The 14,553-nt window shown below is 43.5% G+C and overlaps 1 protein-coding gene and 1 long non-coding RNA gene across 10 annotated transcripts in view; one reads left to right on the top strand and one right to left on the bottom strand.

The window, feature by feature from the left end:
- Nucleotides 1-14,553, top strand: part of DGLUCY (D-glutamate cyclase) — a 98,306-nt gene that overhangs the window by 54,689 nt on the left and 29,064 nt on the right. For all 9 annotated transcript variants that reach the window (XM_045014147.1, XM_045014143.1, XM_045014146.1 and 6 more), the window contains 4 exons: nucleotides 4,566-4,826; nucleotides 5,366-5,465; nucleotides 7,560-7,708; nucleotides 14,037-14,156. In XM_045014147.1, coding sequence (XP_044870082.1) covers nucleotides 4,566-4,826; nucleotides 5,366-5,465; nucleotides 7,560-7,708; nucleotides 14,037-14,156 — 630 coding nt within the window. The remainder of the gene's footprint in view (nucleotides 1-4,565; nucleotides 4,827-5,365; nucleotides 5,466-7,559; nucleotides 7,709-14,036; nucleotides 14,157-14,553) is intronic.
- Nucleotides 550-7,419, bottom strand: LOC123368918. Its single transcript, XR_006578930.1, has 3 exons — nucleotides 7,358-7,419; nucleotides 1,272-1,347; nucleotides 550-745 (listed from the first exon to the last, which is right to left on the bottom strand). It is a non-coding gene; the product is annotated as an uncharacterized LOC123368918 (long non-coding RNA).

The following is a 14,553-nucleotide window of genomic DNA, read 5'->3' as shown; positions in this document are numbered from 1 at the left end:
CGTACCGCTTCTCTCCTTCCTGGCAACTGGAACCATCAGTGTACAAGGAGGATGAGTTCAACCCGGATCCGCAGGTACATAGCATACTCATGCTCTGCTCCTGTTCAGGCTATCCTTACCCAAAGGAGAAGGATTCTACTAGAACTTGCTGCCTTGCCAAATGGCACTTTTCAGCTGGGCACAACTCCACCAATATTCTGCAACCACTGCAAATATTCCAAACATTCTATATGATCTCCTGTCCTTGAAGACCTCAAGCCTCTCTATTAGTTCATTGCAAGTCTGCCTTGCAGTGATTAATGCCTTACTCCCTCCAGTAAATTGACATTCCGTGTTCACTCATCCAACTACAGTATGGTTTATGAAAGGCCTTGTCAGGACCTTCCCACCAGTGATCAAACCTTCACCTCAATGGGACCTTAATCTCACCCTGTCAACTCTCACCAGTCTCTCCTTCAAACCCTGGTGACATGATCCACCTGTCCATAAAGGTGGCATTTTTAGTGGCTACCATTTCAGCCAGGAGGGTCAGTGAGCTTGGAGTCATCATGGCAGACCGTCTTATACAAGTATTCATAAAGACAAGGTTTCCCTTTCCCTATACCCTAAGTTTCTCCTCCAGGTTGTTTCTGAATTCCGTATTAACTAACATATTCATTTACCTGCATCTTTCCCAAAACCCTTTACTTCTGCTGAAGACAAAGGACTTCACTCCCTCGATGTCCAGATTGCCCTTCCACTCCACCTGCAAAGAACCAAACCCATTAGAAAATCATTGAGACTTTTTACTGCTCTAGCAGAAAGATCACGTGGTCAAGCCATATCCTCCCAGAGGATTTCTAAGTGGGTTCTGGGATGCATCCTACAGTGCTACAGGGTAGCAAAAATCCCTTCCCTGAAGGTGTCACAGGTCATTTCAGAAGAGCACAGGCTGCCTCAATGGCATCCCTACATGACGTCCTGCTACAAGATATTTGCAAGGCATCCACCTGAAGTTCTATCCATACGTTTGCAACACACTACGTTTTGGTTCATGCGTCAGCTGTGGATGCAGTCATGGGATCTGCAGTACTGCAAGCATCTCTGCTACTGGCTTCCTCGCACCCATCTCCAGCCTGAGCACTGAACATTAGAACATAAGAACAGCCATACTGGGTCAGACCAATGGTCCATCTAGCCCAGTATCCTGTCTTCCAACAGTGCCTGTCAATCACTCAATTATGGAATACACATAGGAACCATCACTTGAAGAAGAAATAGAGGTTACTTACTGACACGGGAAGTTCTTCAAGATTTGTGGTGCCCTCTGATTCCACTACCTACCCTCCATTCCCTGTGCTTCGGATCCTGTTAGATTGTAGTAAGAAGAGAAAGTGGAGAGGCATCAGCCTGCACTGTCTCTTATCCCTTTGTCGACAGCATGAGGAGACCTATAGTGTATGAGAGGGCCAACGGACAGTGCTTGAAAGAATGTTTAGACTCAAGCATGTGGCATGCATGCATACCCATGTGTGGAATACAGATAGGGACCACACATAGAATCATAGAAATTTAGGGTTGGAAGAGACTTCAGGAGGTCATCTAGTCCAATCCCATGCTCAAAGCATGACCAACACCAACTAAATCCTCCCAGCCAAGGCTTTGTCAAGCCAGACCTTAAAAACCTCTAAGGATAGAGATTCCATCACCTCCCTACGTAACCCATTCCAGTGCTTCACCACCCTCCTAGTGAAATAGTGTTTCCTAATATCCAACCTAGACCTCCCCCACTGCAATTTGAGACCATTGCTTCTTGTTCTGTCATCTGCCATCACTGAGAACAGCCTAGCTCCATCCTCTTTGGAACTCCTCTTCAGGTAGTTGAAGGCTGCTATCAAATCCCACCTCACTCTTCTCTTTTGCAGATTAAATAACCCCAGTTCCCTCAGCCTCTTCTCGTAAATTATGTGCCCCAGCCCCCTAATCATTTTCGTTGCCCTTCACTGGACTCTCTCCAATTTGTCCACATCCCTTCTGTAGTGGGGGGGACCAAAACTGAACGCAATACTCCAGGTGTGGCCTCACCAGTGTCGAATAGAGGGGAATAATCACTTCCCTCAATCTGCTGGCAGTGCTCCTATTAATACAGCCCAATATGCCGTTGGCCTTTTTGGCAACAAGGGCACACTGCTGACTCATATCCAGCTTCTCGCCCACTGTAATCTGCAGGTCCTTTTCTGCAGAACTGCTGCTTAGCCAGTCGGTCCCCAGCCTGTAGTGATGCATGGGATTCTTCCATCCTAACTGCAGGACCCTGCACTTGTCCTTGTTGAACCTCATCAGATTTCTTTTGGCCCAATCCTCCAATTTGTAGTAGTGCTAGGGCTATGGAAAAGGTTATTGGCTGCTCCTCTCCTTCAGCCAGACTGACAGTGCAGAACAGGGATGGTCCCGACACAACCTACTGGATAGATGAGGTCATCTGCATTGTGACATCCAACCACAGGCGAATTAAGCTTTTGTATGGCCCTGGGCCAGAGCAAGTGAGGGCCCCTCCCCATCCCTTCTGCCTACAATCACACACACCCCACATTCCTGGCGGGGAAATGGGGTTGGGTCATGGGGGCTTGCCCTGCCTCGCTCCCCCACCCAGCACTCCTGCTGGGGAACAAGGTCAGGGCACGGGCGCTTGTCCCATTCCACTCACTCAGCACTCTTGCAGGGCAGCAGGGTTGGGATACAGGGGCTTTCCCTGCCCACCCAGTGCTCCTGCCAGGGAGCAGGGTCAGGGCACGGGGGCTTGTCCCGCTCCCTGGCAGGAGCACCAGGCAGAGCAGGGCAAGCCCTTGTGCCCCGACCCCGCTCCCTGCCAGGAGCACCGGGTCGGTGAAATGGGTCAAGGTGTGGGAGCACACATATTTCTGGGGAGCCCCAGTTGGCAAATCTGCCACTGCATCCAACTGCTCTGAAGAGCTTTTGACCAAAGAAATCATGGCATTTTCACTGACCACACACTCATAGATCCAGTCCCACTCCTTCCTCCCAGATAGCTCTAAGCCACATGGGGCTCAATCTGACTATATTATTAATTATTATAATTATTATTATTTAGTGTTCATCATGCAGTATGGTCTAAAGGCCATAGCCAGGTTGGTCCCTGTTGTGCTAGGCCCGGTATTCCAATTTCTTCCAGGGAATTGAGATTCTTACACTGGAATCACAGCCTGTTAATTTTACACTCTCCCTCAAGCCCCATCCCTCAACCAGTTCAGAAAGAATTACTGGTTTGGCCATTATTCAATAATCTTTGATGAAGAAACAGGCTAGAGCTAACAGGTTTGGACAAGTTTGAATGACATCTTCCCTTTCCCATTTCAGAAACAGTCCCTAGCCACGGTGTGAAATGCCCACTTACAGATCGATTGCCTTGCCCTGTCCTGGTGCAGTTTTCCTACGTGTACATGTGAGCATGTGCATGAGCCTGAGTTTAAATGTTTATCTGTGCATTTGGACATGCACACAGGAATGTGCTTGAGCTTGCTTGTGTAAAATAACTGGGGTCTGGATCTTCTCTGAATCTGATTTTGTTCTTTACAGAACAACTTTGGGCCAAGACGCTTGAATTATTTAAAAGAGAAAAGTGGCTCCCAAATAGGAGGATCAATGAACAAAATCCTCTCTGCCCCAGAGTCTTTTTTGTCATATTTTCTAGGTTTATCTTCTGCATTCCCTTCCCACATCTCTTATTTTCCTCTCATTTCACTCACATCACTTACCAAAACTCCTGCCCCCAACACTTCTGAATTTAGCAGTGATTTTGAATATGAGCGTGGATCCGGTTCTGAATTTATCCACTCGCTCAGTATTTACAATGAGCGGAACCAATACCCCATTGGCTTCTTCTCTATAAAAAATTGAAATGAAGCCCTCATCTGTTTGGGGTTTCAGAAATCTGAATCCAGATCTGAATTCTGCACTTCAGCCTCATTTCCAAATTAATGATCCACAGTTCAGTCCAGGCTGAGGGAGGCTTCCCAACCTCTCCTTTTTGTAAAGGGACCACTAGGAACAACAAAAATAACACTCTACTCCCAGGATTACAGGCTGGAAACCTGCTGCTTTATTCAAATGCATCTCAAACAAATTTAGTTTGGGGGGTATGGAACTCCCAGTGACAAACATGATGTAGGCAGGGGTAGAGCATGGCTCCATCCCCTAATATTTTGGGTTACTCATTTACCCCATTATGACCACTTTATGACATCCTTCACAAGTACACACATGGGTAGTGATCCCAGTAGAGCTGCAGAATGGACAATAGTCTTCACAACCTTCTATAAGTTCATTCAGGAGACTCTCCCTGCACTTACGTAGTGGGAGATGATGTGCTTTGCTGATGGTCTCCGTTCCCCTGGTCTGTCACTATCTCTGGATCAATAGTGATAGAGCCTGGCTGCTCTTCTCATTGGCCCTGCCAGGAACTCCGACAGTGATGGACAGGGATTGGTCTTGACAGAGCCTCTTAGAGGTATTAATATGCTAAAAATCTAGCACCGTCTTTTTAAAAAATTGTTTTTGATTTTTAGGAGACCGGGGCGTGAAACATTTGTGCTGCCAGGATGAGCTGCTGAAGACTTGCCTCTCCCTTTCACATGCCCGATCAGTGCTGATAACCACTGGATTTCCTACTCACTTCAACCATGAGCCACCTGAAGAGAATGATGGACCTCCAGGAGCCATTGCTATGGCAGCCATGTTGCAGAGCTTGGAGAAAGATGTTGTTATAGTAACAGACCAGAGAGCCATGGGTTTGAATAAAAAGATTATTGAGGATGCTGTTCAGCAAGGTAAAACATGCAGTTAGGCAACAAAGACAGTTAGCTTTTCAGTTTTAATTTGCTAATCTGGTTCAAGCTCTATTTCAGTGCAATCTCTAAGGGCCAGATCCGCACCTGGCTAAATCAGCATAGCTCCATTGACTTCATTGGAACTACACTGAGTTATACCAATTGAGCGTATAGTCCCTAATCTTTTGAAATCCATCTAGAATCTTTCTTCCTATTACCATTGTATTTTGAAATTTAGTGTATCATCAAAAAGAAGGAGGTGAGAAGAGAGCTTATTTTTAAAGTGTCTTCATCCCTGCACATCTTCTCATTTTTGTCAGTCCAAATAACATCTCTAGACTCTGGCTTGTAGCTCTGAATTGTGCAAAAGCTAAAGATGGCCAACTAGTCCAGTATTTCCAATTGGGAAATATTGTCTTACACAATCATATGTTTGCTAGAATCACCTTACAGTTCTAACTGTTCTGTTCTTTTAAAATCCAAGCTAAGCACACAAAAAATGACCTATGGAAACCGTTTTGTATTTTTGTTTGCTCTAGGGGTACTGAAGACACCAGTGCCTCTATTGAGTTATCAGGGAGATGCTGCAGAGTCAGCTTTGATGTTTTTGTGTGAGAATGGGAATCTTGAAAGACCCAGGTATGTGTACTAAGTTCCTGAAAATGAGTAGCAAGGAGGCTATGCAAAGTCACAGTAAAAGGAACAGCTCTGTTCACAGAAGATATAATGATTGCAAGCAAACCTTTGAAGTATGAAGTATCTGGCAATCAAATTGTTTTGTTTCTCTTTTTAAATGACTGGTTTTATAAAATATATATTAAGTAAATATTACAATAGCAGTGGAAGGTCTGAAATTAAAGGAAGAAAATTCTGAGACAAGCACTCCACTCTGCTGTAGTATTGCAGCACATGTGAAATACAGGATTCCACATTATTCTGAGACCTCTGCAATCCCAATGCACAACAGGAAATGGGGAAGGAAGTACATTACTTTGCATTTATATGGCACCTTTCAGATGAAAATTTTAAAGACCTCTACAAACATTCATTAACTTACACTACACCTGTGAAATACTGTACGTCATTATCCCCATCTTATCAATGGGAAAAGTCCACTAACAGAGAGATTAAATGTCTTTCCAAAGACTACACAAAGTCCAGTGGCAGAATCAGGAATAGAATCCTGGAGTCCAAGACTGTAGTCCACTTTCATCCACGCTCAGATCTTTGATAATCCGTTTTATTCTAGTATGCAAAATCCTCCTATCTGTTTTTAATAGTCTGAAAAAGATCCTCATTGTCTTTAGACACCCCAGCCAAAATATTTGAAGAGTGGATATAGTTCTGAAAACTCATTCAAACTATGCAAGTGCAAACTCTGATGTGCCACAAAACCCCAATTTGAACGTGCATATGTTGAGGGTTTGTATACATGCACTGGAGTTTGCACTAAAATGTACATACATTGAATATCTGGCCAACAACTTACCTTTCCTTGTAATGGACTTACTGGGTTTTTTTCCTTGAACTTTCTCTGTGTATAGGTGTGTAATGAAAGTCTAGGGCATATACAGCCATATTCAGTTAGCAGCCAATTCTCTTTAATAACAGCTTATCTAAGTATATGCATCTTCAGTGCATTCAGTTTCCACTTCTTTCTATGGGTTAATAAAAACTGTAATTTCAATAACACCCTGTTTTCATTTCTCATACACTAGACTCAAGAGGATGCTTTTATAATTGAACATAATTCAGCTACAGCTGATTTGTACCTCAGTAGATCCCATAATCCTAGGAGGCTAAACTGAATATTTTTTCATGTTGGAAATTCAATTGCACAAGTACAACTGCAGTCACAGTGTGTATTAGTCCATATCATAAAACCACTTAGTAACTTGGCACAATTGGTAGCCTCTATTCAGTAGAACTGGAGTAGCAGGATGTTGCACATTAGGCTTGAGGTGTATTGGCAGAGCTTGGGGATGAGGGGGGAGAATCCTAAACATGGGCTGCCTAAAACAGATCCTACCTGCTGCTTCCCATCCACATTTACAAGCACCAAATTTGTCAAAAATGTTAAATAAAATAAACCAAATAAATGAATAACTTACAAGCAGTACAGTACTTTAAATAGGAAATTATAAACAATAAACTGCATTTTGAGGATCCCTCTGAGGATCTTAAACTGCATTGCAAACTTTAATGATTTAAAACCAGTATCCTTATGTGAGGTGCTACCTACTTTTTAACTGAGGCACAGAGAGACTAAGGCCCAGATCCTCAAAGGTATATAGGTGCCTAACTCCCATTGATATCAATAGGAGTTAGGTACCTACATATCTCTGAGGATCTGGGCTCTAAAGTGATTCACCCAGTGCTCCACTGGGTAGAGAAAGATTTCACCTCTCTCTCCATTCGTTGCTGGCAGTGTGAAGGGGCTGCATTAAAGCTACCAAGAAAACAAACCAGATATTGAAAACAAAATGTATAGGCCCAAATTCAAGACTGAGATAAACTGTGCTGTAAATTACCTGTTGGATATAAGTTGGTGGGAAAATAGATGTACAGCAAATGGTCCAATCTGGCATTCAGAGGCTTTGCAAAATGAGTATAACTTGTACCTAAGGAGACAGAAGCGAAGCATGTGGCAGGAAAAGCAACTGGCAGAAAAATGTAAGATGTAAGTTTCACAATTCCCCCCATTAACTAATTTATCACCTTGTCTCTGACTAGATTTGATCACCTGATAGCAATAGAACGTGCAGGGATGTCTGCTGATGGCAATTATTACAATGCAAGGAAAGTCAATATTAAGCATCTAATGGATCCCATAGATGAACTGTTTGTAGCTGCACATAACATCCCTGGAGTCACAACAACAGGTAAGTGTGAGGCTGTGGCATCTCCTCAATGATAAGAGAAAGGCAAAACACAGAAAAGGAAGGGAAGATAAAGCAGCAGCCAGCTTTCAAAAGTCTTCAGGGCTGCCACTGTTTGTCTCTGCCAAATGGAAAGGACCAGCTAGCAGAAAAACGTCCTTAGAAAGGTTTATATAATCAGAGAAATGTAGGGCTGGAAGGAACCTCTAGAGGTCATCCAGTCCAGCCCCTTGCACTGAGGCAGAACCAAAATACCTAGATCATCCCTGACAGCTGTTTGTCTAACTTGTTCTTAAAAACCTCCAATAAGGGGTATTCCACACACTTCCTTGGAAGCCTATTGTATTGCTTAGCTATCCTTATAGTTAGAAGGTTTCTCCTATCTAACCTAAATCTCTCTTATGGCAGTTTATGCCAATTACTTCTTGTCCTACCTTAAGAGGACATGGAGAACAGTTGATCACAGTCCTCTGTGTAATAGCCCTTAAGATATTTGACAAGTGTTATCAGCCCCTCCCCCCACTCTTCTTTTCTCAAGATTAAACATGCCCAGTTATTTTAACCTTTCCTCATAAGTCAGGTTTTCTAAATCTTTTATCATTTTTGCTGTCGTCCTCTCCGCTCTCTCCAGTTTGTCTACATCTTTCTTAAAGTGTGGCACTGGACACAGTACTCCAACTGAGGACTCACCAGTGCTGAGTAGAGCAGGACAATTACCTCCTGTGTTTCACATACAGTACTCCTGGTAATACACCCTAGAACGATATTAGCCTTTTTCACAATTGCATCATATTGTTGGCTTATCTTCAGTTTATGATACACTATAACCCTCTTTTTTTAATTAGTACTACTGCCTAACAGTTACTCCCCATTTTGAGTTATTAATTTGATTTCTTTCTTCCTAAGTAGTACTTTGACTTGTCTTTATTGAATTTCATCTTGCTGATTTCAGATACATTCTCCAATTTGTCAAGGTTGTTTTCAGTTCTAATCCTGTCCTCTCAAGTGCTGGTATCCTCTCCCTGCCTGGTGTCATCCACAAATATGATAAGCATACTCTGTACTCACGTATCTGAACCACTAACGAAAATAGGACTGACCCCTGTGAGCTCACACTAGATATGACCTCCCATTTTGCCAGCGAACCATTGGTAACTACTCAGTTTTGCACCCACTTTATAGTAATTTCATTTAGAGACCACATTTCCCTAGTTTGCTTATGAGAATGTGGGACTCTGTCTAAAGGCTTACTAAAATCAAGATATATCAAGTCTACAGTCCCCTCCTGGTTACTAAGCCAGTAACCCTGTCAGAGAAGGAAATCATGTTGATCTGGCATGATTTCTTCTTGACAAATCCTTGTTGCCTATTCCTTGCAATCTTATTATCCTCGAAATGGTCACAAATTGATGTTAAAAGATGTTCCAATATCTTTCCAGATATCTTAGTTAGGCTGACTGGCCTATAACCCCCACAGTCCTCTTTGTTTCCATTTTTAAAGATAGGTACTGTTGTATTAATTTTGATGGAATATATGGGCCCAAAGACTCAAAGGTATTAAGATGCTCCTGAAACTCTCTAACTTTAAACAGTTTTAAACAAGATTCGGGGTTAGATATACAGAGACACAGCCTGCTTAGTACCATGGCAAATACACCATTAAAAATCCTTTTATCTTTTATTAAAGATACAGAAAGAAGGAAAAACAGTTAAAATATTTGAAATGTAAAATATTAAGTATGGCTTTCATTTAACCATATCCCTTGTTACCTTTCCCTTTAGCTGAAGAAAGTTTTTAGAAAGAACTCCCCTTGTTTGACAGTCTTTTAGATGGTATTAAAGATGGTAACTACTGTCCATTTGGGGAAAAGAGAAGAAGTTAGTTCAGAAGGTCTGGTGCTGCTGTTGTCAGTGTTGTTTCTGAAGTCCAGTCCAGTTTGTCTTCGAGGAGTGTCCTTGTGGGTGCTTCACTGTAGGTGTTCTGGTGCCCCTGCGCTGGTAATTAGAGATTTGTAGTAGCTGTGCTCGGTTGGGATGTGCATGCGTCATCCCTGTCTCGTGTTACCTGAGGTGGTTACATAGCATTGCGTGGACAACCCCCCACCCTCAGTTCCTTCTCTGCTGCCTTTGGCTTCAGTCAGAGCACTTAGCAGCACCTCTTTATTGAACTTAGTTCACATAGTTAACTGTTTTATTATTTTGTTATGGTTTAAAAAAAAATTCTCTCAGGATAAGTTTCAGTTGTTAGTGACCCCTTAGATTAGGGCTGTTCTCCCTTGAGTGAGAAAACCCCTCTCAGAGGGGCATGTCCAGCTCCCCGGGTTTCAAACGCTACCTGACGTGCAGGCTTTCAATTCCTATCTCAGATGGGCATTCGCAGTGTGTTCACTGCCTGGGCAAAGCACGTATACCACAGAAGTGCACACACTGTGATAAACTGAGAGCCCACATCAGGAAAGCCAGAGAATTACAACTAAAACTCCTTATGTTGGAGAAATCCCTGCACCCAGACTCCCACCTGGACAACTGTCTCCCACGATAGCTTTGACAGAGGCTCTCCCATGGTGTCTCAGGAAAAGAAGCTCACTGCCAACTACTGTGACAGGAAGTAACCCATTTTAGACAGCTAGAAGCTGTACCAATTCAACACAGTGGAAGGTGTTTTTACTCAGACTACTTTCTAACTCAGAAAAAATGGAAGGATGAGGCCCATTCTCGGCTTGAAACAGCTCAACAAATTCATGAAGACCCAACATTTCCAAATGATCACAATAGCAACCATATGTCCAGCATTGGAAAGAGGGGATTGGTTCTCAGCCTTCAGTCTGCAGGACACACATTTTCATATAATGATACAATGCTCACACAGGAAGTTTCTCAGGTTTATCCTCAGAACAGAACATTTCCAGCATAGGGTCCTGCCCTTCGAACTATCCACATCCCCTGGGTTTTCTCAAAAGTCCTTGCGGTGGTCATGGCTCATCTCAGAAGATAAGGAATTATAATTTTTTCTTATCTCAGTGATTGCTTACTGACAATGCCAACCCAACCAGAGACAATAGAGGCTACACAAAACACGGTAGGTCTCTTTACACATCTGGGACTACAAATAAACATACAAAAATCAACACTGATACCTGTACAAAAACTGGTATTCATCAGAGCCTACCTCAATTCTCTGGAAGCTACAGCCTCCCTGCCTCAGCAACGTTTCACAGCCTTATGAAATCTCATCTTCACAGCAGTGAACAGCCCCCAGATCTTGGCCAAGACTTGCCTACAATTACTGGGTCACATGTCAGCAACAACATTTGTCATCAGACACATAAGGCTACACATGCGCTGCCTGCAGGCCTGGTTCTGTACTGTCTACATCCCAAACAGATACAATATACACAAATGCCTCACCATGCCAAAACAGGTAAAGGTCTTCTTACATTGGTGGACACGACCAACCAATGTTTGCTCAGGGGTTCCCTTCGTCCAACACGCTCCAGTGATGGTAATAACCACGGACACCTCCCTATTAGGTTGGGGAGAACACTTGAACACCCACACTGTCCAAGGCCACTGGTCCTCAGCAGAATCTCTCCTTCACATAAATCTATTGGAGCTATGGGCAGTTCGCAATGGGTGTTCCCATTTTCTCCCATTGATCAAGAACAAAACTGTGACGAACCCCCCTCAGGGTGCAACATAGAACTGGGGTACCACTGAGTCCTCTGACTCCCCAGCCTGGGTTCCTTCTCACACACTGCTGCTGTGACAAGCTGCAGACCACGCCCAGTCCTACACTCCCACCAGCATTCATACAGGCAGGGACACACCCAGCTGCAGTTACATATAGGCTCTGGCCAGCCACTGCATGAACCAAAAATAGAGAGGCTACAGCCAAAATAACCCCAGTTCCCCGCCCTAGGACTCCAGATCTCTACTGTCATTCCCTGGTCAAAACCTAACCCGTATGAATTTATTACCCAGTACGCCCCTCCCTTGATGTGGAGAGAAATATGTACAACACCTTTGTTAACTGAGTTGAGATTTTCCCAAACACTTCACTCAAAAATAAACTGGTTAAGATAAAACATAAAATAAGTTTATTAACTACAGAAAGATAGGTTTTAAGTGATTATAAGTGATAGCAAACAAATCAAAGCAGATTACCTAGCAAATAAACAAGAATGCAATCTAAGCCTAACATACTACACAGGATTTTAATCAAACAGTGTCTCACCCTGTTAGATAGTACAAACAGTCCATCAAGCTTCCATACACAGGCTAGAAATCCTTTTAGCCTGGAACCAGCACTTCCCCCGGTTCAGTCTTTGTTCCTCAGGTGTTCTCTTGTGTGGGGAGTGAGGCCCTGAAATGATGTCACTCCCCATCTTTTATAGTTTCTTCATAGGGTGGGAATCCCTTTGTTCTAAGCCAAGTTCCCAGCCCCCTTTGTGGAAAAATACAGGTACCAAAATGGAGTTCAATATCATGTGGTCTGGTCACATGTCCTTGCATGCCTCACTAAGTCATAGCAGCTATTGTGATGGAGCAAGGCCGGATGGCTACAGGAAAGTACTGAGGAGCAGGTATGTTAGCTCCAGGCTAAGCAAATCCCTAGTACCATGGGAACCAAAATGGCAGTTGCTCCAGGCTAATCAAGGCACCTGGGGCCAATTAAGAACTTTCTAGAAGGCACCGGAGAGAGCTACATTGATTGGAGCACCTGCAGCCAATCAGGACAGGCTAATCAAGGCACCTGGTATAAAAAGGGGAGCTCACTCCAGTCTAGGGGGGAAGGAGCCAGAGGAGAGAAGTGTGTGTGAGGAGCTGGGAGCAAGAGGCACAAGGAGCTGAGACTGAGAGGGTGTGCTGCTGGAGGAGTTGTTGATCCAGACTGTGGGTTCCACCAGAGGGGAAGATCACTGAGGTGAGCAAATCCGCCAAGAAGCGCAGGACCCACCAAGGTAGAAGAGGGACTTTGTCACACTATCCACAGGCTGTCTGAAGGGTTCCCAGGTGAGGACAAGCCTTTTCCATGGTCCATTGTCTTTGTTGATGGGTCATTAGCACTGTTCAGCTTCTTCATTGTTGTACGTGAAAGGCTAGTTGTGGGTGTTTCCAACTTCACAACATCTTTCAAGTAACACATACTTAGCAAAACTTCATAACTTCACATACAATAACAACAAATACAATCCAACAGAGTATTAATGTTTAACATATTAATACTTTTAGAATACCTCACAAGGCATACTTTGTACAAAATATATCATAATTATATTTCTTCTTCAAGTGATGTCCCTATGGGTGCTCCACTTAAGGTGTTGAGTGCTCCTGTGCTTGTAATCAGAGATTTGTGGTAGTAGTGCCTGGTTAGATTGCACATGCGCAGTCCCCATCTCGTGCTGCCTCAGGCGGTTAACTACCACTGTGCGACCAGCCCCCCCCTTCTCTACTGTCCGTGGCTACAAATCGGAGCATTCAGCAGTGCCTCAAAGAGCTTAGTTAGTGTAGTATACCTTAGTTAGTTCTAGTTTTGTTAGAGATAGTTAACTCCTTTCATTTTCTAGTCCCTGTTTATTTAAAAAAAAAAAAACCACCTTATTTGTATCCCAACTAGAAATAGGTTTTTGTTGAACCGTTACTCACACCTCCCCCCTTGGAGGAGGACGAAACTTTCTCCTCAGGGACATGCCTGGTTCTCTGGGCTTTAAACAGTGCCTCACCTGTAGGCTATCAATCCCAGTGTCGGACGGGCATGCTCAGTGTGTTTGCTGCTTAGGCAAAGCACACATGCCTCAAAAGTACCCTCATTGTCACAAATTGACAGCCCGGACCAGGAAAGCCAGAGACTTGCAGCTTAAACTGCTGCTCATGGAGAAGTCTCTCTAGCTAACATCTGAACCAGAAGCATGGATCCCCCAGAACACAGTTCACCAACTACAGCCTCTCACAGGGGCTCTTCTTTGTCTGTGACTCATGTGACAGACCACCAAGCTAAAATGGTGGCTAAGAAGCATATGCTGTCCTCCCCCAATCCTGCAAACATCAGCATAATCTAAAATCACTTTACCCATGAATGATGCAATCATGGAACCAGGGGGCAGTCGCAACTCTCTCCCCATCTGTCAGGGAGGGAGACCACACCCCCTCGCTACAATGTTTTCACCTATTGTTTTTGTGATTTCCTGTTTTGTGACACTTTTGAAACAGTTCAAGAGGGCTAACCTGTTATACACAGACCCTTGTGAGAGGCACTGGATAGCTTATAAATGGGTTTGTATTTGTAAGGTGGTTTGGATACTCATGGGATCTTTTTTATTTTTTAATGAAGGCATTGGGGATGGAGGAAATGAACTTGGAATGGGAAAAGTAAAAGAAGCTGTAAGGAAGCACATAAAAAATGGAGATGTTATAGCTTGTGACGTTGAAGCTGATTTCGCTATTGTAGCCGGTAAGTTTTAAAATATTGAGAACAAAGCACATGTGTTGCAGATTAATTTTGGTTTGTCACTTTCTCTAAATGACCTACTGAGCATTCAGGTACGGTGAGCTTTCTCTGTTTTGTGCCCAATCCTGTGAGGTGTTGAGCAGCCACATCTTCCCCTGGTATAACTGAAAATGGAGAATGCTCAGCATGCAACAGGATTGAACTTTTCATAATGAGTTCCTGCAAAATAAAAGATCAAAGATCATCACTTGATTCTAGAATCCTGTTTGTGAGTTACTTTGAAGCCTTTTTAACTTTTAGACTGCTGTTAATTTAATGTAGAAACTGTACTAAGCAATTAAAGGTGTTGTGTTCAAAAGCATTCAGCCTATCTCTGCTCCCATTGAAGTCAGTGCTCGGT

The sequence above is a fragment of the Mauremys mutica genome, chromosome 4, assembly GCF_020497125.1.
Source record: "Mauremys mutica isolate MM-2020 ecotype Southern chromosome 4, ASM2049712v1, whole genome shotgun sequence".
Classification (NCBI taxonomy): domain Eukaryota; kingdom Metazoa; phylum Chordata; order Testudines; family Geoemydidae; genus Mauremys; species Mauremys mutica.
The sequence above is the reverse complement of the archived record's forward strand: the minus strand, read 5'-3'. Positions and strand labels throughout refer to the sequence as shown.